The sequence below is a fragment of the Vicia villosa genome, linkage group LG5, assembly GCF_029867415.1.
Source record: "Vicia villosa cultivar HV-30 ecotype Madison, WI linkage group LG5, Vvil1.0, whole genome shotgun sequence".
NCBI lineage: Eukaryota > Viridiplantae > Streptophyta > Magnoliopsida > Fabales > Fabaceae > Vicia > Vicia villosa.
In genome coordinates this window covers 134,570,528-134,595,441 of record NC_081184.1, presented here as the reverse complement: position 1 = coordinate 134,595,441, position 24,914 = coordinate 134,570,528, and the positions used below count along the sequence as shown (strand labels likewise).

General features: G+C 33.5%; 1 protein-coding gene across 1 annotated transcript; it reads right to left on the bottom strand.

Annotated features, from left to right (window-relative positions):
• Positions 1 to 16,215: 16,215 nt before the first annotated feature.
• Positions 16,216 to 17,156, bottom strand: LOC131607420 (ethylene-responsive transcription factor ERF109-like). Its single transcript, XM_058879426.1, has one exon. The coding sequence runs from the start codon at positions 17,044 to 17,046 to the stop codon at positions 16,369 to 16,371; it is 678 nt and encodes a 225-aa protein (XP_058735409.1). The 5' UTR covers positions 17,047 to 17,156; the 3' UTR covers positions 16,216 to 16,368.
• Positions 17,157 to 24,914: the final 7,758 nt, after the last annotated feature.

Here is a 24,914-nt window from a genome sequence, read left to right as displayed (position 1 = left end):
GATTTTAAATCATAGCAAATCATGAACAAAATATATATAGCTTGATTTTAGGAAATCCGAATTACTAGGTTGAAATGTTTTGATTTGGTGAATTGAGAAGTGAGTATTTAATCATGGTAAATACGGGAATCAGAAATCGCTTCCCACATACGGCGCCACTATTCTGCTAGGGAACTAGAATTGATTGGAGATTGGAGGTTGCGAGATGCAACGATGAACTTGAGCTACCTGTAAGGTGAGAGAATGGTTAACCACAAGGTTAACACTCCAATGGTCAACTCAATATGTGAGTAAGATGAGTGAATGAAGTTTGACTTTGAATTTTCCTTAGAAAATGACATGCCTCCTCTTTATATAGGATGTGGGGGCCGTTGGATAGATCATGGATTTGGATCACCTGCAGTCTAATTCATGATATTTCTACTTTACAAATGACTTGGTGGATTGTTGCATTTTCTGGGTCGTGGTTGTTGGACCTTCTGGCTGACCCAGAACAATATTGTTATTTAGTTTTTGAGATTAACCTGTTAAAATTTCAGTTTGGTTCTTGAGATCAGATAGTTAAAATCTCTCTTTGATTTGTGAGCTCAACCTGCTAAAAGCTTCAATTAATTTGGGGATCATCTTGTGTAAAATATATCATTCTTGTAAAAGGTTTGTGTGCATATCCTTAAAAGCTCAAGATTCATTATTAGTGGAACTACCAAGAAGAAACTATTGGGGACAAGAGTATGTCAAGTGATAGATCGAACATGTATAAATTTCTGATGCATTCTCTCTAACACTATCTCTTTTATTTATGTTATTTACTTTTTGTTTTCTTCTTCCTCTTGTTATATCTCCGATGACTATGACAACCCGTTTTTAAGAAATAATTTTTTTAAAAATAAATAATTTCAAAATATTAAAATATTATATAAAAAAGAAAATACTATATAAAAATATAAAAAAGAAACATAAATGTTATTTTAAAATAACAAATCCCCTTAGAACTTGTTAAACATAAAATATACTCTGTACAAGTATTTTGACTCCTTAAATGTCCTTAAATGTCAAGAAAGTTATTTTAAATATAATTTAAGTTATTTTAAATATAATTTAGACCTTTTGATTTTATGAATGCTGTTACGACATTTATTAAAGTAATTTTGAAATTTAACACTGCTGCGTACCCAGGGCAAGGATCGAACCCAAGACCTCTGGTTAAGCTGGAAGATATCCTTACCATCTCACCCAAGTGCTCATGATGACCATCATGTATTTTCATCACGGTAGATGTCATCATGTTCGAGTGTGTCAACAACCAGTATTAAACGAGTACAATTTGACCGTAATTAAATATTAATGTAAATCGCAAGAAATTTAAATAATCAGATGAAAGAAAAGGGAACTAAAAAACGTGGATTCAAAACAAGTTGCATAGACCCACCCAACTAGCTTCTTTTTGAAATTCTTATAATGTCAACAAACTTTATTAAGCATTATTCATATACCAAAACAAGATAAACCTTGTTTGTACATATGCCGTATAAAATGGATGCAAAAGTAGAAGAAAAAAAATCATAATTTAGTCTAGGTCTTGCTAACCAGTATCTTCAGGTAATTATTAAGCATTCTAAAAAAAAAAATTATAAAAAATTTAATATTTTAATTTTTGAGGCATTAAATACGCAGATTACTGAAATAAATTTAGTATTTTTAAAGTCTTAATAATTACCTTGAGGATACTTATTAGTATTTTATTTTAGTTTAAATAATGTCCACGTCATGGTTGTAGCATTACAAAAGTTAGGATAGTTGGAACAAAAACAACAAAAGCAAAGCAAAGAAACCTAAATTAATCCAAAACTAATTTCCTGTCAACATTGCTTCATGGCGTCAACTTTGGAGAAATCCAAGCTAGAGAACAAAAGACAAACTTGCTTAATGGCACTATAAAGGAGATGTCAATCTTCTAGTCCTTAATATTAGAGGTGATCGTATCCGAACCAATCCAAAAGGAAAATTGCAAACCGAACCAATCCAAACCGAAAACCGCAAAAACCGCGTTTGGTTTGGATGGTTTTGGATGATTTTTGGGCCGAACCGCACGGTTCGGTTTGGTTTACGGTTTTCATTTAACAAAACCGAACCAAACCGAACCGAACCGCATATTTAACTAAACTTTTGAATTTCTATAATTAATTTATTATATTTCCAATCCAATTGCAATATTGTACACTCACGTCACGTGACTCACTATTCCTTCATTCTTCCTTCCTATTCAACATTTCAACTTCATTATCTGATTTCTCTCTCACTCATTCTAGAGAAGCATTTGGTGTATATGTAGTACTGATAATATTTAGTCCTGAAGTTGTAATGTTGTATTAATATTTAGAAGTGAAGTTATCTGATACTTGTATATGTAGTATGTAGTTTATTAGTTAGTATGTAGTTTATTAGTATGAAAACTGTATATAGTATGTAGTATGAATAACTGAAGTTATATTAGTAATTTAGTATGTAGTATATGTAACATACATAGTATGGTACTGTAAAATACATGATTACTTATATGGTAGTAATTTTGGTGTAGAATACATGTATGGAAGAATGAATTATTTTGGTGTAATTAGTATGAAAAACTTCTTTTTAATGGTACTGTAATATATGTAATATATGTATAATATATGTAATATATGTATGGAAGAATGAATTATTTTCCTTTTTTTATTTCAATACATTTTTATTTTATGGTGTAAACCGCAGCCCACCGAACCGATCCTAACCGCATTGGTTTGGTTTGGTTTGGATGACTTTTTAAAAATTAACCGAACCAAACTGAACCGCATGCATTTTTATCTCGCGGTTAGGATGACTTTTATGCTCAAAACCGAACCAAACCGCACCGCGAACACCCCTACTTAATATCCAAATCTTTAACTTCATACTACTTTTTACCCAGACTCTAAGGTTGCCTTCTAAATAAAAATTTCCTTCATATATTTTCCCTCAATGAATCAATGACTTAACTTTTTCGTGCCTCTCATCCTCCACTTTGGCAAGACAGGTTTGCTCATCCTTCAAGTTCTTTTGTTATCTTCTCCAACTTTTCCCCAATTTCATCTTTTCTTTGGGGAATATTTTTTCATATCGATGTTTAGTCTCTATAGACATCACATTGTGATACCGACCAAAAATAACTTTTCTCATAAAGAATTTTGAAGATTTTAAGAGAATTTTACCCGCCATCCTTCAAGTTTTACATGACATCCTCTCATTTTTTATTATTTTAAAAATGTCCATGAACAAATTTAGGGGGTGACCAAGAACGGAATTTATGGTAGTCTTACAAAATTTTCGATAATATCACAACTACAAAACGTGTAAATAACAACGGCATAGTCACCACGATTCTTCACTACACCGTGGTGACATCTCTAAAATAAGACGCTACCTTATTAATTTTGTTTTTTAATTAAAAATTAATTGTATATAACAACGATTGAGCAACCAACCGTGGTAAAACCATCAAACTTTCATGGGTTCGAACCTCAGCGTCTTCATATGTATTATTCCTTTAATTGACAGTAGTTCACTGTGAAACCCTAACACCCATTTTTTCTCTTCTTCTTTCATGTAAAGGTATTCTTCTTACATCTTATTGTCAAGGACGGATCTAAGTGGAGTTAATTGGGGTTGACCCCACTTGATTTTTTTCTTTAAAACTAATAATAATAATTATTGATATATTGACCCCACATAAAATATCTTAATGTCCCCACACTACTCAGTTACTTAAAATTCTAGCTTCTAGAAAAGATAAATCTGACACTTAATTTTACTTTATTGTTTTTAATTTCAAAAATAAATGCAAATTAAAAAGGCATGAGAAAATTGTAGAGTTTCTTTTAACTAAATCTGCATAATATAGTAGCAACATATTTCTTTCATTTCTACTCTCTTTTTTGTCTTCTTTCTTCTACACACTACTTTATCATTTATCAAAGTGATGCTAAAAGACAATCATTCAAGTAAGTTTCTTTCTTCATTCTTTTTTTCTTTTGGTACATTATATTATTGTGTTGTGATTTATATTTTTATCTTAATTTTTATCATGTTTTTAATTTTAAGCTTATGCTTGTAATTGTATTAGAATCAAGTAACTAATTAGAGTTATATTTTTATGTGTTAGAAATGGAAAGTATTTTAAAAGAAAATCAACATTAGAGTCTCAACAAGTTAATAAACTAGAAAACACATCAACACAACAATTAGAGCCATCTTTGAAAAAAAAAAGATTTTTAGATGTTGATTTGGATAATCTTCCTGCCGATCCTAGAAAGAGGAATCAAATGTCATGTCTACCAAAGGAGCGTAATCTTCCATAACGACAAATTGGTACGTCTTTATGTAAGTTCAATCCTGATTGGTTTCTTGAATTTGGTAGTTGTTTGGAATATAGTGTATTAAAAGATGATGTGTTTTATTTATATTGTTACCTTATGAGATATGAGATAGGAGAACACAAAGGTTGAGATGCATTTGTGACTGAGGGATTTTCAAATTGGAAAAAGAAAGATAAACTCAACGTCCATGTGGGAGGTCCTAATAGTGCTCGCAATCAAGCTTGGAGAAAATGTAATGCACTAATGAATCAAAAAAACATATTGAAGTTGCTATCAACAAATAATCTGACTTGATTAAGAGGGAATACCGGGTTCATTTAACTGCAATAGTTGATTGTATTCGAATTTTATTAAAGTCGGGATTGCCATTTTGTGGTGATGAATCGATGAATTCAAAGAATAAAGGTAATTTTCTCGAGATTCTATAATTTTTTTTGTAATAATAATGAAGAGATTGATAAAGTATTGAAAAAGATCGTGGAAATATCAAATTAGTATCACCTAGCATTCAAAAAGATATTGTGAAAGTTGCTGCTTGTGAGACCATAAAATTTATTATTGATGATCTTAACAATGATTTATTCTCTATTTTAATTGATGAATCTCGAGATGTTTCAGTTAAAGAGCAAATGACTGTTGTTTTATGCTATGTAGACAAGAAATGATGTTTCATTGAGAGATTTCTTGGCATTGTCCATGTTGCAAATACAAGTGCTATGTCTTTAAAGTTGGCACTAGAGTCCTTATTGGCAAAGTACAATTTAACCTTTTTAAGAGTTCGTGGACAAGGATGTGATGGGGCTAGTAATATGCGAGGAGAGTTTAATGGCCTCAAAGGTTTGATTTTTAAAAAAATAAGTGTGCATTCAATGTTCATTGTTTTGCTCACCAACTCCAATTGGAACTTGTAGCGGTTGTTAAAAAGCATGATGATATTGCTTAGTTTTTTTCTTGTAGTTAACAATTTATCTAATGTTGTTGGAGCTTCATGCAAGCGTAGAGATATTCTTAGATAAAGTTAAATTCTTAAAGTAATGGAAGCACTAGAGAGTGGAGAAATTTTAACCGACCGCGACTTGAATCAAGAAACTACACTAACAAGAGTTGGAGATACTAGATGTGATCACATTATGGTACATTGCTAAGGTTGGTTTCTTTGTTTCCTTCTGTGTGTGATGTACTAAATATAATTTTAAAAGATAGCCTTAGCGCAGAGCAACGAGTCGAAACTCGTCAATTATTGAATACTTTGCAATCCTTTGAATTTATTTTTAAATTGCTTTAATGAGAAATATATTGGGAATTACTAATGATTTGTCTCAAGCACTAAAAAGAAAAGATCAAGATATTGTAAATGCTATGACATTTGTTAAAGTATCAAAGAAAAGATTGTAAAATATGAGAGAATATGGTTGGTCTAGTTTACTTGATGAAGTGACATTGTTTTGTGAGAAGTATAGTATTGACATTATAAATATGGATGACGCCTTCATGTTACATGGAAAACCAAGGCGTAATGTTGAAATAGTTTCAAACTTGCATCACTTTCAAGTCTAAGTATTTTATCAAGTGATTGATAGACAACTTCAAGAGTTTAATAATATATTTACATAGGTGAATCATGAATTGCTTATTTGTGTAGCAAGTTTAAGTCCACGGAATTCATTTTGTGCATTTGATAAGGAAAAATATATTGATTAAGTTGGCTCGATTTTATTCGTCTGAATTTTTTCCAATAGAGATCATTGGACTTGACAATCAACTTGAAAATTATATCATGAATGTTTGTTCTAGTGAGCAATTTTCTAATTTACAGGGAATTAGTGATCTTTCAAGAATGATGGTGGAGACTAAAAAACACATTGCTTATCCAATGGTGTATTTACTTATGAAGTTGGCGTTACTTTTGCCTGTGGCTACAGCAATAGTTGAAAGAAGTTTCTCAACTATGAATTTTGTGAAGAATCAATTGCCTAATCAGATGGGGGATGAATTTTTGTATGATTGCTTGGTAACATACATAGAAAGTGATATATTTGATGGTGTTGAAAATGATTTTTTTTTACAACACTTTCAAAATATGAAGACACATAGAGATTAATTATAATTCTTGAATATTAAGTTGTCTTCAATTATTAAAACTTATGGATTCGTACCTACTTATTGTTAGATAGTTCTGGATCTGTCCCTACTTATTGTAAATAGCTCCCCATTATCTCGTTTGATGCATGTTGATTTTATTGATTTTATTGATTAATTTTTCTTCACTACCTTAACAAAGACCATACATTGACTATGGTACATATTGTTTGTGTAGCAATGAAAAAAGTACAAGAAGCATGAAGTTATGATGAAAACTTCATCCACCTTGTACTTCTTCTTCATAGCTTCACAAACAAGATGTTTTTCACATGATTTTCATAATAGTTTTTCTCTTCTTTATCGTCAGAATCTTTGTTGTTGTTATATGTTGTTGTTGATAAATGTTTGTTTTCATGATTTTTCCAGATTCATCTTCACCACCTTAATAAAGTGCATGCGTGACTATTGTACATATAGTTTGCGTAGCTATAAAAAAAATATAAGAAGTATGAAGTTGTTGTGGAAACTTCATCCACCTTTGTATTTCTTTTTCATAGCTTCACAGACTAGATGAACTTCATAATTGTTCCCTTTTCACGATAATTTTCCATAAAAGGTGTGTCCTAAAATGTATGTTTTTTATGTCGTTACAAGTATTTGTAGATGAAGTATAGTTTATTATATTGACAGTAGATGAAGTATAGTTTATTATATGATATGTAAATTGTTTGTTTAATTAACATTTCACTGAAAATACATTCATTTAAATTGACACAGAAACTTATAATCTGAAAATTAAGTTGTATTTGAAAACTAACTTATAAAAATCAACATTTTTCGGATTGCTTGCATCTCATCGTTTATTTTATGTTCTTTAGCATTTGGAATGTGATGCAATGACCTGATTCCTTCAATACATCGTGATTGTTATGATGATAAGTTAGCATAACAATCACGATAATAAGCGACAACAATGAGATAGACCCAGCTAATAAATTAATGTTGTTCAAATTAAACTAGAATCGAAGGAATCGATGCAATGAAGGAATCATACCATTGAACTACAATTTATGTGTTAAAGAGTAAAACAAACAATCTACGTAGTTTATATTGCTGCTGAGAATTGAACCGAAGACCTTTAGATATATCACAACAATTGAGTTAGCTAACCATTGTGATAGCGCACGCACTTTTCAGTATAATACAACGGTTCCAAGACGGTGATTGTAAGTAAGGCATCTGCGACAACACTCTACATAACAACGCCCGGACCCGCGTAATTATATGTATTTTTCAACTGTTGTTAAATAGGTTTTCCGTAGTAGTGATGAAGAGTGATCTTAAGAGCATCGTCAACATCAAAACCAAAATGATGGATGCACCCTCCATACTTGTAAGCACATAGATCCACACTTCATAACTTCCAACATCTACTTAGTATCTACCACATGTCATACAGGGTAGGTCCTAAAAGTCTTTATACATATGCTTAAGCACTTCTTTAATAAATTTTTATGTTTAGAAGTTGTGGACCATCATAGCTTCCAGACCTATTACCAAGTGAAAGGGTCCTATACCCTAGTATGAACACGTCTATGGAATGAGGCATGTGATGTTTTACTCGATCAAGCAAAATTAAATCATTATTACAACAATAAGGATAAACATGAGAGCTCATATATATATATATATATATATATATATATATATTCAACTCGATTAGATTTTTTTACCATAAGTATAAACATATTGATCTTTGGTTATGTTCTTGCTAAAACATTAAAAGGTTAGCTTCCATGCTATAGTCAAGGAGAGGCTCAACATTCAAGTTGCACGATGATTCTACATGTCAACTTAAGAAGAGTGTTCCCCCCGTCCCTTAGGTGGGAGCCCCTATTTACAGTATAATCCTTGATCTAATGACCATTAAGCCGCTTTGAAATGTTTGTAACTACCTTTAATTATTGTAACGTCTTCATTAATCATGTGTAATTACCTTCATCAATAACCTATAACTGATTCATGACCCCTGGCGTTTTTGTAACCGAGCCAGTCATGATAGCTCCGACTTATATTCTCGGCTCTGAGAATTCTGGGTTGTACATTTTGAGATCGTTTCCGGGCGAGTAGCATCTCACCCAGTCTCGGTCAAGCTGGGACCTTTACCCGACCGTATAATACCCCAGGCGATCCAGACCACATTTCGGCTTATCCACATTCTGATTGCATAACCAAGTCTTGCCTCTGCTTAGCCGGACTCTATACTCTCCCTGAGACCGACTTATAGTCTGACACTTAGATAATTCCAAGCCCCAAGTTCATACCTTGACCGGTAAAAATAATATTAAAATATACAGGTAGTAAGACTCATCAATACTCTATAAGAATAATCATATTTATTTTCTTACAAAAATAATAAATCAAATATTAACATATTATTAAAAAGAAAGAGAAAGACACATGAATGTTTATTTAAAAAAACATATTCAAGTTTTTGGTGTGACAAGTGGAACATAAACATTATAGTTTGGAATATCAAGTTTTTGGTGTGGAGGTGGACTTCCTATGGCGACATTGCTTATTCCAATTGCAATTTTTACGATTTTTGCAAAGACCTTTTGTCTTTTATGTCGTAATAGGAATTGGTTTGTAATATCGTCCTTTTTGTCGGACTAGTTTCGCTCTTGTGTATCAAAGTTTGGAGAACCCTTAGTTCTCCCTTATATGAAATTCTTGCTTACACAAAAAAAACATATTCAAAACATAAAATATATTAAAATAACAATTTTGACTCCTTAAATGTCAAGAAAATATTATTTTTAAACATAAAATTGACTTTTTAGTTTTTTTAGTATTAAATGCGATAAAGACATTTGTTAGACTAGTTCTTATATTTATTTGTATGTTGTTAAGATGATAAAGTCTGACCATCAAGTACTTTCGTCACGGAATATCTCATCATGTCCGTATGTGTCAAGAACGAGTATTAAACGAGTATAATTTGACCATAATTAAATACTAGTAATATAAATCACAAGAATTTAGATAGTTAAATTGATATAAGAAAAGAGAACTATATTAATTAAAAAAAGATTCAAGACAAGTTAGAGAGACCCACCCAACTAGCTTCTATTTGAAGCTCTTGTAATCTCATCAAACTTTATTATAACCTTTTTTCTATATCAATTGGGTTTGACAGCATTAAAAGTTCCTTGATCTCATCCATCCACAACACAAGCACAAAACAAAACAGCACGTGAAGAATCGAGCACATTGAAAACGTGACATGAAACAAAACGTGCTTGAAATATAGTTGGCAATGCTCACTGTAGACGTGGCATAATTCTGTACACTACACTTTATACATCAACGTCCTTCAGGTGATGTTTTGTTTTATGGGTACAGTCCAAACATTATTACCGGATGTTAGTTATTGGAATCTTACACATAAGCAGTTGTGATTCCAACTAACATGATCAACGGTTAGATATTCTCTATGGAAAAAGATTTTCTTTTTATATATTTTGAGTTACAGTAAAATTGACGAAATTATAATTTATTTTTGGAAGAAAAGGAAAATATATTTATTTTAATATAATAACATTTATACTGAAATAAAGAAAATACGAAGTTAAAGGAATCTAACTTAATTTTAAATATTTAATTTTTTTAATTTTAAAATATTTAATTTTTTATTTAATCGAATGTGACCATATAAGTCTTTTGAGACGAATAAAAGTAAGGTGTAGACTCTCTATATACAGAGACAGGGACTGTTCACTACTATAGAAAATATCTTTTGTAAAACAATATTACAATGGTCTCATTGTTAACTGTGGAGATATCTTGTTTTTGGATTTTTTTTTTTTGTTTTTACTAAAAGATATTTCACTATGGTCATTGTTAAAATCTATAGTGAAATGTATCAAGAGTTACAGGATTTGAATCCTAACTTCCTCGATTTCCAATTTTAACTTCACAAAAAGGAAATGTCCTTGTATAACACAACAATTCATTTAGTCAACCGTGGTGTAAAGTCCAATTATTTCTCTCAAAAGCAAACCCTAACATATTTCACTCTCCTTTTTAAAACATAACCATAACATCCATGTTACTCATCACACATACGACAACCTTCTGATTCGTCTTCACCAAACTAATACAACTATGTCGTCTTCACCAATGGCTACCTTCAGGTTCATTCATTAAACTTATGCTTCGATTTCGTTTATGTTTATGTTTATGTTTTTCTATTATTTTTTAGTTTATGTTTTTGCTTATGGTTTTTGTTTCAAACCCTAAGATTTAATGTTCTGACTTGTTTATTTTTCTGTGTATGTTTCTGTTTGTTCTTACTTGTAGGTATGGTTGGATGGATGAATGTTGTTAATATTTGTTTTGGATGAGTTTATTATATCTTATGTGGTTTGCTTGTTTTTTCAACACCTTACCAAAAATATAACTTTTTCGGATTGCATTAGAAAATTATAATATGATAAATAAAGTTATATTTGAAATCAAGTTACACGTTCAATTCTAGACAAGAATTCTTTAGTCCATTATTTGCATTTTGTTCTTTAATAGTGAAAACTTGATTTAATGCTTCTTATTTTTTCAACCTCTCCTTCCTTCACCTTTATTAAGTTTGCAATGTAAATAATATGCTGCAAAAATAACTAGAGGTGAAGGAAGAGAGTTTGAAGAATTTGGAAAATCAAAACCAAGTTCTCACAATTAGAGAACAAAATGCGGACAAGGAGTTGAAGAATTCATATCTAGCATTGAGCGTGTAATTTGTTCTTCTTATATAACTTTATTTGTCATATTATAATATTCTAGATTAAAATGAAAGATTATATGTTTAGTGAGCATTGGCAAAATGAGCATTCCACATAATTTTTAATAAATCCACTGTATATACCACAACACTTGTTTATAAAAGTCGTTATTAAATGTTTTTCTTTAAATTATTTCACAACAGTTATTTAGAAACTCGTTGTGGTAGGTAGAACGCTACTTAACATGTCATCACGGCCGCGTGCCCGTGGTGGAAAACATCATACATACAATAATCTCTTACCTCACAACGGTTGGTAAACCGTTATAATATCCCTTTTGCAACCGTGATGGTAGCCCTTTTCAGTAGTAGTGACTTAAGATTACCCTTCATTGAAACCACTATATGAGTTTCTAATTTAAACCAATAAAATATATGTTTGTGCGAGTATTTCAAATTATATTAAAGGCATTACATTTCAAGGAATTATGTGCATAAAAACAAACCACTAACATGTTGAAGATCATGAAGTGTGCATAATGCTATATCAACAGAGAGAAAAAAGTTACTCAACAATGAGGCGAGAATGGAACCAACACATTAACCATAGTTATTGTCATATAGAGAAAGGCAATATCATTTTCCAACGGATCAATAGAATTATAGGATATATCAGAATTTAAAGGAAATCATGGACACTAGATTATGGACACACCACCAAGATCTAGAGGATAGATAGACTCTTAATCAAATCAATGGACTCTTACTCAGGGACGGAGCTACTTGTATGGTATTAGGGGCATATGCCCTTACTTGTTAAATTTCTTATAAAAAATGACTTAATAAAATATATTATTTTCAGTAATAATTAAATATTATCCCTCTTAATTAGTTATATTTTTTTAAATAATTACATAAACTAAACAAATATATTCGACCATTTTAGATACCATAATTTGAAATAGTGAATTTTTGAGTTAAAATTTCTCCAACAATTTTAAATTCCATAAATATTATTTATATTTATTTTATTTCATATATAGTTGTATATTTTCGTATAAATATATTTGTATAGTATAATTTTTCCTCCACTATCTGATATATCTCTCTTCATCCCTACTCTTACCATTGGGTAAAATGGTATATCACTTGGGATGATAAAACGGGTTGGACTCGTCGGATTGGCACATTTAGCCCGTTATTTTGTGTGGCGAGTTGGTATTCACCCGCCATAACTAATTTGATTGTCTCGTCCAACACCACTCGTGGGCCCATCTATTATATCCATTATTTCTAAAAATTTGTTAATTATTTCTCAAACTTAAATATCTTATCATAATCATAATATTAAATATAGGTTGATTCACTTTTCCAAATCAAGAAAAATATAAGACATCTAAAATGGTAAAAAATAATTTGAAGGCAAGATTTATTGTTCCTAACTCAGATAAATCGATGTTTGAAATCATTATAAGATGATTGGAAAATAACCATATTTTTGTACACGCTAATAGACACAAATTTATATTTAGAAACCCATTTGAATTTTAAAAAAAAGGGGAAACAACAACAATATGATCAATACTTAAACTCTTGCATATTATTTCAAAGGCTTTTATAAACACAAAGGTGTTAGGATGAAATTGACAATGGACTACATTAACTACTAAAAGCATTTCACACTCAAAACAAGTAAAATAATTTACATATAAAACGTATCATTAATAACTCTAATCAAGCGACAAAAATTTTGGCGCAAAAGAATACAACCTTCTTATCTCTAAAATAATCTGATTAAAGCTCTACTATTTTGCAATGAACTCAATCAAGATCAAAACCAATTAAATTCATCAATATTTTAACAAATTACGATATAAATTCGAGAAAGTGGAATTGACAACGTCACTCTCAACGCTACTAGATAAAGCACTAGAACAATAATAGTTAAGGTTTCTTGAAAAGCCTAGAAACTCTTTACAATAATTTTTTCAATTGATAGTATCATAAGTTCTCTTAGTACGAAAATAACACAATTTAACACGAGACATCATTTATGAGAGGTTTTGCACCCCTTTCATCAAATTTAAGTTCACAAATAACCACCATTTATCTAAAAATGAGTTGAATTAATTAAATAAAAGAGAACAAAGTAAGAAATAAAAGAAACAATTCGTTATAAAAACAAAGAAAATATAAACTAAAACAATTAGTGGTATGAGCAATGTATTGAGAAAAACAACGGATAATAGTTGACACTACGTTGAGAGGTACAAAATTAGAGGAAATAAAGAACAATATTTTTCTAAAGATTATACTTCAACCAATGAAGGGACATGACGCCTAAAATTCGTTTGAGGGTACATGGTGTTCTCATCAAATAGACATGACAAATGTCATTAATTGGTTGTTTAAAATGCTAGAGGTTGTCTTGCAAAACATAAGAGAAAATACTTCTTTACCAAGGAAAGTGAAGTGTTTGCACTCAATAGAAGGCAAAAACTCAATGTTCTAAAAAAAGAAAACACGTTGTTTCAATTATCAACTTAAAAATACATAATTTCATACAAATAAGCATTTCAATGCTTGACCACCATACTTTGATCATTTACCCCTCTTATTAGAGTTTTTCTTAACAATATATATTTCTTGAATATGAATAAACTCAGAGCATTGACCAAAACACTTCATTTTTACATGCAAGTGCGCATACAAACACTCACATATCAAAATTTTTAAGTCGTCATTGATTTTTTTAGCCACTACAAATAATACTTTAAGTCGTGATTGATATTTTAACCCACATATCGGGGCAAAATAAAATACCCCGAGTTGCCAAAGCCATCCTAGTGGGAATCTTATTTAAAAACAACCTCCATCCGAAAATAGACACCTTACTCGGAATCTTAGTCTTTCATAAACAAGATAACTCCTTAAAAATGTTTTCATCCAAGCCATGACCCCGAGAATCACCTTCCATAATCATCTCATAAGTTGCCTTAACCGAAAAAACACGTAGGATTCTTCCACCAAACAAACAAATCCAAAACTCCAGTCACGGACTGCACCGAATTGATAAGTCTCAACAAATCCACAAGGGGCTTCCCACCATCATCATTAGAAAAGTCTTCGCAAAATTTAATAAACCAAACAAGAACCATTATTCCAATAACCGTTGTCACAAACCATTGTATAAGAAAATTCAGCATCTAAAAACAGGAATGGAAAACGGTTGCAAAGCGGGTACCCTCCCACCCACCGATGTACCCAAAAATCAATAATCTCTCCATTTCCAAGTTTACAAAAAACAGATGAAAGAAACCAATTTTTTAACAGATCCTTTCCCACCGATCCCACTTAAACATCTTTCCATTAAAGACAAACCATATTTCTTTTATGAATCACCAAATGTGAACTAATATTTTGTTAACAATGAAAATTGTCAACATCATATTTAAATAGTTGTTTAAAATGGAAAATACAGTATTAGTTGAAATTGGTAGATGAATTTGACTCTTTAAAACGTGTTTTCTTAAGTATTCTTATCTTACATTTTTGTCTCTATCACATTAAATCAACTTAATAGATAGTTATACAGAGATATCAGACGCCATCACTTATTTATCTTTAAAGGTGAATTTCATCCATTAAATTATACCACGAAAAAAAATAGTCTCTACCATTTGAAGGAGTTTTTATTTTTCACTTATAATTATTTTGTGTTATTTCACATTTAGTAATATAAAATTTTTTAGTTTCACCATCAATTGCCATATGAATTTACAAAAAAATCCAAAAAAATTAGAAAGTTTCTCAACCCACCCTATGGTTATCTTACACACCACGCAAAATTCCAATTTTGTCCTATGCTTCCGTAGATGCACATCCGGAAGCACCCCATATTTTGAAAAAATTTGTTTCCTTTCGTAGATGCATCCACAGAAACATATAAAATACAGTGAAATTTAGGATTTTCCCAATTAATTGGGAAAATTACAAATTCCGTAGATGCATATACGGAACAGTGAACACTCTATTGGCAAAACTCATCAAACCTTTTCGTAGATGTAACTACGGAGGATTTTTCTCAATTAATTGAGAATTTGGGATTTTCCTCCCAATTAATCTTTCCGTAGATGTAACTACGGAAGATTTTTCCCAATTAATTGAGAATTTGGGATTGTCTCAATTAATTTGTAATTTAATTGGAGATTTTCCCCATTAATTAAGAAAATCCCAAATTAATTAAGTTTGATGAGTAATCATTAAAACGTGAAATTCGGGATTTTCCCAATTAATTGGGAAATTCCCAATTAATTCAAATTAATTAAGTTAATGAAATTTTCCGTAGATGCATCTACGAAACATTCTGATTTTCCTTATTAATTAGGAAAATCTTACGTTTTACTATGTTGTAAAGAATTCCGTAAATGCATCTATAGTGCTTCCAAAAATACATCTACGAAAGTACGAAGACAATTTTATCAATTTGATAATGCGTTAGAGATGCATCTAGTAGATGAGAAATTGTCAAAAATTAAAACATTGCCCGTTGTAAGTTGTAATGGACACGTTTTTTTTTCTTTCTATCACATCATCTGATTTGTACAACCAAATATAAAACAAAGAAGTTATTATAAAAAAAACCTGTTCAAAAAGTATTAGATAAAAACTCCTTTAATTTATATTTTTTACACTTGGCCTATTGTCAAAATTATTCTAGATTTCTAGCAGTGTCGCTACCACTGATGTGTAAAATTCGTTTGGTCAAATCTCAAATTTAATTTCCATTTTTAGCAATGTCGCTATCCACTTGTAATTTTCTATTGTTGTTTCCTTTGTTCACATTTGAATTTTGTGTATAGTTTAACACATCAAATTCTTAGTTTATAATAATAAAAGAATGCACGAACTAAAGTGGAATATTTAGCCCTTTTAAGCTAAAATGACGAAATTAGAGAACAAAACTATTTATAATTAAAAAAGACACACTTTAAGTACAAAACTTTACACAGCAGATTATTCTGCAAAATCAAACATTAAAATCACGTTTCTAATAATTCTACAACTAATTAAACACACACTAACAAAAAAGCTCTTCCGTTGTTTCAAATTCAGGAACTAAAAAGTGCTTCCTGTTCTTGAATCAGAAGAATCTCCGCCAAAATCCATAAACCTCATAAGCTGCTGAAAATCAGCTTCCCCAATCCTATCCCAAAATTCGCAATCCACATTATTCCCAAACCCCATTGTTGTTTCCATTTGCATTTCTTGATTCAAATTCTCGTCCTTGACATTCTCGGTACTTGGACTAGGAACAACCACTTCTGGTTCCTCCACTTGCTTTTTAAGCGATTCATCTACCAGTGGAAAATTGAGCTTGGCTCTTGGTCCACGAAACTCGATGGCGGCATTGTCGTAAGCTCTAGCAGCTTCCTCCGCCGTGGTGAATGTTCCGAGCCAAACACGAGCGGCGCGTCTCGGGTCGCGAATTTCAGCAGCCCATTTTCCCCATGGTCTCTGTCTCACTCCTCTGTACTTCTTTTTTGCTCTCTTTTGTTTTTTCTTGTTCTCTTCCGGGAAGAAATTGCAGCCTAGACATCCTGCTATGTTGCATTCACGGCAGGTTTCCATGGTTGCGGATGGAACTATTGGATCCGGGTTGCGAAATTCGGGTATTGAAATAGCGGTGGAGGTGGAGGTGGAGGTTGAGGTTGAGCCGGAGACGACGTTGGTTAGAGCGGCGACGATGACGGAGAGTTCTTGATCGGAGGTGAGGGAAGTAGGAGAGTAGTTCATTTTAGGAAGTGTCGAAACTGAGAAGAGACACAAGTGAGTTCTAAGTCGCAGGTTGTTGCTGCTGTTGTTGTTGTTGTTGTGTTGGAGTTTGGAGCGTTTAAGATTTTGAAGATTTTGAAGTTGAAGATAAGTCAGAGGATTGAGGTTGGTTTATATACGGTTTGGAAGTGACGTGGCTGGTAAGAGACAGCTGTGCACACAATTCACACACGGTTTCTTTTTGGTCTTTGAAGATGGATAATATTAATCACGTGGGGTTTTGTTTTTGAAGAAAGAGAAAGTCAGAAAGGTGCCAGTTAGGATGGTGGGGTTGGTTTGTGATTCGGGAGTAATATTACCATTACCAGCAACATAACGAAAACGAAAGGAGAGTTCACTAGACAGTGTAAGGACTGTGTTTTGACATTTTCTCTTTTTAGTTGACCATTTCATTGTACAAATTCTATACTACTCCATCTTCTAGATTTTTATTATATGGTCCTACGCTATTTATTATTTGGTCAATAGCTATATATAGTTATATTAATGTTTATAATTATTTATGTTTTGATTTATATATTATTTTGCACTCAATTTTTTTTAAAATTAAAATTATATTTTGGATTAAATGTTATGAGTGTGACTTATTTGCTTAAGGAGTGTTGACTTTTTTCAGATGTACATTCTCCGTCTCATAGTAAGTGTTTTATTTGTATTTTTTCTATGTCTTAAAATAAATGTTTATTTAAAATATTAATATAATATGGATAAAGCTAATATGTGTCCTTGATACACATGTTAAAGATAAAAAATTTATATTGAAAAACGTAATAAATATATTAATTATTAACTTTTAATTAAAACAATACACAATTTCCAAAAAATAATTTTCACATTTAGATTTTAATATGTGCCGTTATGGCACATGTTAGCATTACCCATATAATATTTATTATTTTTTTCACTACTATACCTCTATTTATTAACTTTAACGCTTTTCAACCGTTCTGCTACCTATAATAAATAAGGGTATTTAAGTAAATGATACTCCCTCTATTTCTTTTTAATTGTCACATTTTGACTTTTTACACATACAAAGAAAACTAATAATGACGGTTACTTTTTAACATATAATTTTTTTGTCTATAATACCCTTAACTTTTAATCATTTCAATATACTTTTTTTTCTCTCATAATAATTAGTTAGGGACAATTTTGACAAAACTATAATGATTACTACATTGAAATTTGAAAGTGACAATTAAATTGAAACAATTTTTTTCCTCAAAAGTGGCACTTACAAAGGAATGAAGGGAGTACTAATTTTATCATTAAAACCAACACATCTAATCATTTTTTTAAAAATCGCGCATAGCTCAAATAAAACACTTATTATGAGACAGAGGGAGTAACATATTATTGAAAAATGGTGAAGAGTTTTAAGTTTAAATCAAAGTATTTAAGTTGTGATTAGTTTCATAGTCAATTAAAAGGATTGAATTTTAAAGAAATTAATCATTACTAGACTTATGATTCTTAGCGTGAGAGTTGATTAGGTTGAGATGTATGACAATGATTGGTCGACGCTCTATAGATATAAGTTATGTAATTGCAAACACTATAATGACCAAGTAAGTAAGAATCATGAGTGTAAAGTTTAGAGCTAGAGTGATAACATACTTGGTTCTCTACCATAACTTAGGCTTTATAGTCATACGATTAGGATTTTATGGTCCAATACTCTAAAGGAACAATTGTGCCCTCTAGGAAACTATGGGCAAATCATGAAAGGATCTTATTCATACGACCATGATATGACCATGGGTCACGTCCCACTGCATCTCTATGGTGTATTCATGGATCTATGTGCTTGTAGGTATAAAGTATATGATCCTATTGATAACCTTCCTAAAGTTTTGATGGCGACAACACCAATGACAGTTGAAGGCGGTAAAGTCAGTGGTAATGATTTTCAAACTCTCTGATGATGGTGACAAAATTAAAGGATGTCTCAAACCCCATCTAGTAGGAGAATCAAGACTTCATTGAAGTGCTTATAAGATCAATGTATTTGGCAAAGAATTTGAAGGTCTTAGAGGTGTGAAAGAGAGGAAGCGTGAAAGATCGTCTGATCGTGTCTGTCATAGTGACCAAAGTTTTGTAAAATAAAGGAGTAACTCCTATGATACTAAGTTTTTGTTTACTGGTGTAGTAAAAATTAGAGAGTTCTATTATATTTTTAAATTTAGCAAGACAAAAAAAGTGTGAAACATGTAACACCCCAATTTATGATTAATTTTTTTTAAGTGATTTGTTTATATTATGTGCATTTTATTTAATTATTATGTGTTTAATTAAATAAATAAGTTGTTCCTGCAGGTAGGGGTGGCAAAACGGGCCGGGGCCCGCCGGGCCGCCCGCGCACCCGCCAAAAATTGGCGGGTTGGGTTGGGATTTTAGGCTCGCCGCTCGCCAAAGCCCGCCCCGCCAAAACCCGCCGCCCGCCATACCCGCCCCGCCGAAGCCCGCCGCTCGCCAAAACCCGCTCCTCCTCCAAAACCCACTCTTTTTTTAGTTAATTCTAGTAATTGCAATTCTTGATGGTTTATTTTATACATTTATTTATAAATATATGTAATATTTTTTAGAGTAAATTTGTTAAAAAATTACTTTTATAAAAAATTGTTTCAAAAAATAAGTGAAAAGTTTAATTAAAAGGTAAAAGAAAGCATATTAATCTATTAAAAAAATATAAATAAAAATAGGCGGGTAAGCCCGCCGCCCGCCAACCCGCCATCTTGGCGGGGCGGGCATGATTTTGATGCCCATTTTACTTGGCGGGCATGCCCGCCCCGCTCGTTTTTTGGTGGGCATAAGGCGGGGCGGGCGGCGGGCGGGGCGGGCGGCCCGTTTTGCCACCCCTACCTGCAGGACACTTTAGATTACTCTCCGGAATAAGATTCCGACGAAGTCACACAGGAATTTGTAAGCGTTTAGCTTTAGGAATTTGAGCCGTTCAAGTAGTGCAAGCTCAGGATAGAATGCGTCTTGCTTATCCCTCGGTCGGGAGCCCCATTTATAGTTGCTAGAGCAGTAATTACCATCATAAATGGAGGAAACTTGGATTCCATCCATAACGAGCGAATTACAGTAACCTTTGCCTTCTGGAAATTAAAGGATTGTAACTCCCGTAACAGCGGAGTCCTTTCGTGTGTGGATGACGGTTACGATCGACTAGGTTAAACGGCTCCGACCCTACTCGAGGTAACGTCTTCCGACCTGGAAAATCCGCCCTAAGCGGGTTGAAGGTCATTACTGTAACATCCCGAAAATTCTTATTTAATTAATTTAATCAAGTTTTAAATTAATTATGGGAAATTAACATTTTGTTGAATTATGTGGAAAAATAATAAAATGTTAAGTTATTGGGCCATGCGGTGGAATTAGTAAAGTGGGGGTGTAATTGTGTAAGAGCCCACTTCTAATTTTATGTTTTTCATAAAATAAAGGAAAACAAGAGGAGAAGGGAAAAATTAGAACGTGAAGACCAGAAGCTGTGAGAAGAGGAACTGAAGAACGTGAAGGAGAACCAAAGAGGAAGAGGAACCAATTCAAGAATTTGGCTAAGGTAAGGGGGGACTTATCTGATTATCATCTATTATCGGGTTAGGGGTTGATAATACTGAATAGATGTGGAATTTGGGTCGATTGAGTCATATGTTAGGTTTAGGGATTGAGTCAATTGTATGATGTTTGATCTCTATGTTTGAATCTATGATTTCTGCGTTGTTATGGTCTCAATTGATGTGTAATTGGTGTATTATGAGATGTATTTTGTGTTGTTTGTGCATTCTATTCCCCTAGGTTCGTACTGGTATGAATTGGGTAAGTTGGAATGTGTGGAATGATGTTTTCTACAGGTTGGGGTTTCTGAAATCGCCGGTTGGCGCCGCGTGCATAGGGTTGGCGCCGCGAACAGGTGGGCAGAATGCCAGGAAGTTGTGATACGCTCAGGTCGCACCGCGTACCTGTGTTCGCGCCGCGAAGGCGTAACTTTTTCTCGCTTCGCGCCGCGTGTAGATGTTTGCGCCGCGAACAGCTTGGCAGAGAGCCAAGGAATTCTTGGAACGCTCAGTTCGCGCCGCGAACTGATGATGGCGCCGCGTGCTGTTGGTTTTTGAGATATTTTTGAAAGTTCAAAGATGCATAACTTTTTAACTGTTGGTCCGTTTGATGCGCCGTTTCGAGCTAAAAGAACCTTATAGGATAATCTATATGATGATGATTGAATGTTTTTAGAATGATGAAAATACATGTATGCTATTCTTATTGAATATGATGATTGGTGCAAATACGTGTATGTTTTGTATATGATGATGATGGAATTGTGATTGAATGATGTTAATATATATGAACATACTTGAATGATGATGATGATGTTGATGATTGATGATGATGATGGTATAAGTATGTTGTATATGTTGCATTCATTCATGTTCATTGATGATACTGTATCCATAAGGGTGTGTTGGATCAGTGAAGGGCATGATTCCCATTGTGTGGAATCTGTGCTGGCAGGGCCGTATCTTGGACGATGTTGGATCGGTCATGGGTTATTCCCATTTGATGATGTTGGTACCACATGCATAGTGTCAGTTCATACATATGCATAATTTATAACATGATTGGATGTATTCCAGTGTTGTAAATGTAGATGATGTGTTGATTGTGGTTTGACTTGTTGTGAATATCTGTTTATGAAACAATTGGGTGAATGATGCAACTGTGATGTGTTATTGCTTTATAACCTTATAACATTTGTTAATTATGATGAGACTCACCCTTACATGTTGTCATTTTCAGATTGAGGATAGCGGTTGTTCGACTCGGTGAGGATTAGCTCATGAGTCAGTGTCTTAGTTAGCGTCAGGTGTCATGCTCTGATAGTTGTAACACTGAGGACGCGATTGTTTAGAGTTTATGATTATGACTCTAGTTATGTTTTTGATGTTTTGAAGGATAAGTTTTAAAGATGTTAAACTTAGTCCGTTTTTGATAAATTTCCGCTGTGTTAACATGAAACGTTTTAAGTTATGATGATTACCTCAGTGAATGCATGACATGACTGAATGATGTTTATTTATTATGAATTGTGGCACCCTTATTTCATGTACTCTGAATAATTGTTTTAAATTGCCGCGGGGTTAGTAAGGGGTGTTACAATAGTGGTATCAGAGCATAGTCGGTCGTTATGACCAGAGTCTTAGTGTCAGTTTTGTTTCCTGTGTATGCGACTAGTAAGAGTTAACTGTCGATACTTCTGTTCTGATTAAATTGGTTGTGATTTAAGTAGAACAATGGCTGGAAGAGGAGGAAGAAACGATGATGCCATCGCTGAGGCTCTGGGCATGATTGCTGGTGTGCTGGGAGGAAATGCCAATGGAGCTGCGATTGGTGCTGACAGGCAGTTGAACAGTTTTCAGAGGAACAATCCTCCATTGTTCAAGGGCACGCATGATCATGAAGGTGCTCAGAAGTGGCTTAAGGAGATCGAGAGAATCTTCAGAGTCATCGATTGTGCTGAGGATCTGAAGGTGAGGTATGGTACTCACATGTTGTCTAATGAAGCTGATGACTGGTGGATGACTACCAGGACTGAACTGGAAGCTGATGGTGTGGCTATTTCTTGGGCCGTGTTCAAGAGAGAATTTTTGAGAAGGTACTTTCCTGAAGACGTAAGAGGTCAAAAGGAAATTGAATTTCTGGAACTAGTTCAAGGTAGCATGACAGTACCAGAGTATGCTTCGAAGTTCGTTGAGTTGGCGAAGTACTATGTTCACTACAACAACGATGAAGCTAGTGAATTCTCGAAATGCATCATGTTCGAGAACGGTCTCCGTGATGAGATTAAGCAGGGTATCAGATATCAGAGAATCCGGAGATTTGTAGACTTGGTGGACTGTAGTAGGATCTTCGAGGAAGATAATCTCAAGCTGAAGTCATCTCACTCTCGCGAGTTACTTGACAGGAAAGGGAAGAAGCCTATGGATAAGGGTAAGCCATATGGTAGAAGTAATCCAAAGACTGGTGGTTGGAAGAAGCCTAGTGGGGGAGACTCCAGTGCTTTTGTCAAGTGCTATAACTGTGGTGAGGTCGGGCACCGTAGGAACGAGTGCAAGCTGAATCAGAAGAAGTGCTTCAAGTGTGAAGAAGTGGGTCATGTTGCCGCTGATTGTAAGAAGAAGATTGTGACTTGTTACAATTGTGGTGAAGAGGGTCACATTAGCCCACAGTGTCCTAAACCGAAGAAGAACCAAGCTGGAGGGAAGGTCTTTGCTTTGTCTGGATCAGAAACCACTCCGGAGGATAGATTAATTAAAGGTACGTGTTTTATTCGTGGCACACCTTTAGTTGCGATTATTGATACTGGAGCAACTCATTCTTTTATTTCCTTGGATTGTGCTAAGAGGTTGAATTTGGAAATATCTGAAATAAATGGAAGTATGGTTATTGATACTCCAGCGTCGGGTTCAGTAACTACTTCGTCTGCATGCTTGAATTGTCCGGTTGATATTTTTGGTAGGGAATTCAGGATGGACTTAGTGTGCCTTCCGTTGAAACAACTCGATGTGATCCTGGGGATGAACTGGTTAGAATTTAACCGTGTTCACATCAACTATTTTTCGAAGACAGTGATCTTTCCTGAAGAAGTTCATTCTGATGATCTGGAGATGACGGCTAGACAAGTGGATGAAGCTATCAAGGATGGTGCAACAGTGTTTATGTTATTTGCATTGACAAATTCGAAGGAAAGAGTAGTAAGTAGCGAACTACCAGTGGTGTGTGAATTCCCAGAAGTTTTTCCAGAGGATGTGAATGAATTACCACCGGAAAGAGAAGTGGAGTTTTCTATTGATTTAATTCCGGAAACTAGCCCAGTGTCAATGGCACCGTATCGTATGTCACCGTCTGAGTTGACTGAACTGAAGAAGCAGTTGGAAGAATTACTTGAGAAGAAGTTCATTCGTCCTAGCGTTTCTCCGTGGGGTGCACCTGTGTTGCTAGTGAAGAAGAAGGAGGGTTCAATGAGGTTGTGTGTGGATTACAGACAACTGAACAAGGTTACTATCAAGAATCGGTATCCCTTGCCGAGGATTGATGATTTGATGGATCAACTGGTTGGAGCATGTGTGTTTAGCAAAATTGATCTGAGGTCTGGGTATCACCAGATTCGTGTGAAAGACGATGATATTCAGAAGACCGCTTTCAGAACAAGGTATGGACATTATGAGTATTCGGTAATGCCGTTTGGAGTTACTAACGCACCTGGTGTATTTATGGAGTATATGATTAGGATATTTCATCCTTATCTCGATAAGTTCGTAGTGGTGTTTATAGATGATATCCTAATATATTCTAAGAGTGAGGAAGAACATGCAGGACATCTCAGAATTGTGTTGGAGTTGTTAAAAGAGAAGCAACTTTTTGCCAAACTGTCGAAGTGTGAGTTTTGGTTAAAAGAGGTCAGTTTTCTTGGACATGTAATTTCTAAGAATGGTACTGCTGTCGATCCTACTAAGATAGAGGCTGTATCTCAGTGGGAAGCGCCGAAGTCAGTGTCAGAGATTCGTAGTTTTCTTGGTCTTATAGGATATTACAGGAAGTTCATTAAAGGATTTTCAAAGTTAGCATTGCCGTTAACTAAATTAACCAGAAAGGGTCAGGCTTTTATTTGGGATGTAAAATGCGAGGAAGGATTCCAAGAGCTGAAGAAGAGGTTGACTAGTGCTCCTATTTTGATTTTGCCGAATCCGACAAAATCATTTGTGGTTTATTGTGATGCTTCGTTGATGGGTTTAGGTGGTGTACTGATGCAGAACCAACAAGTG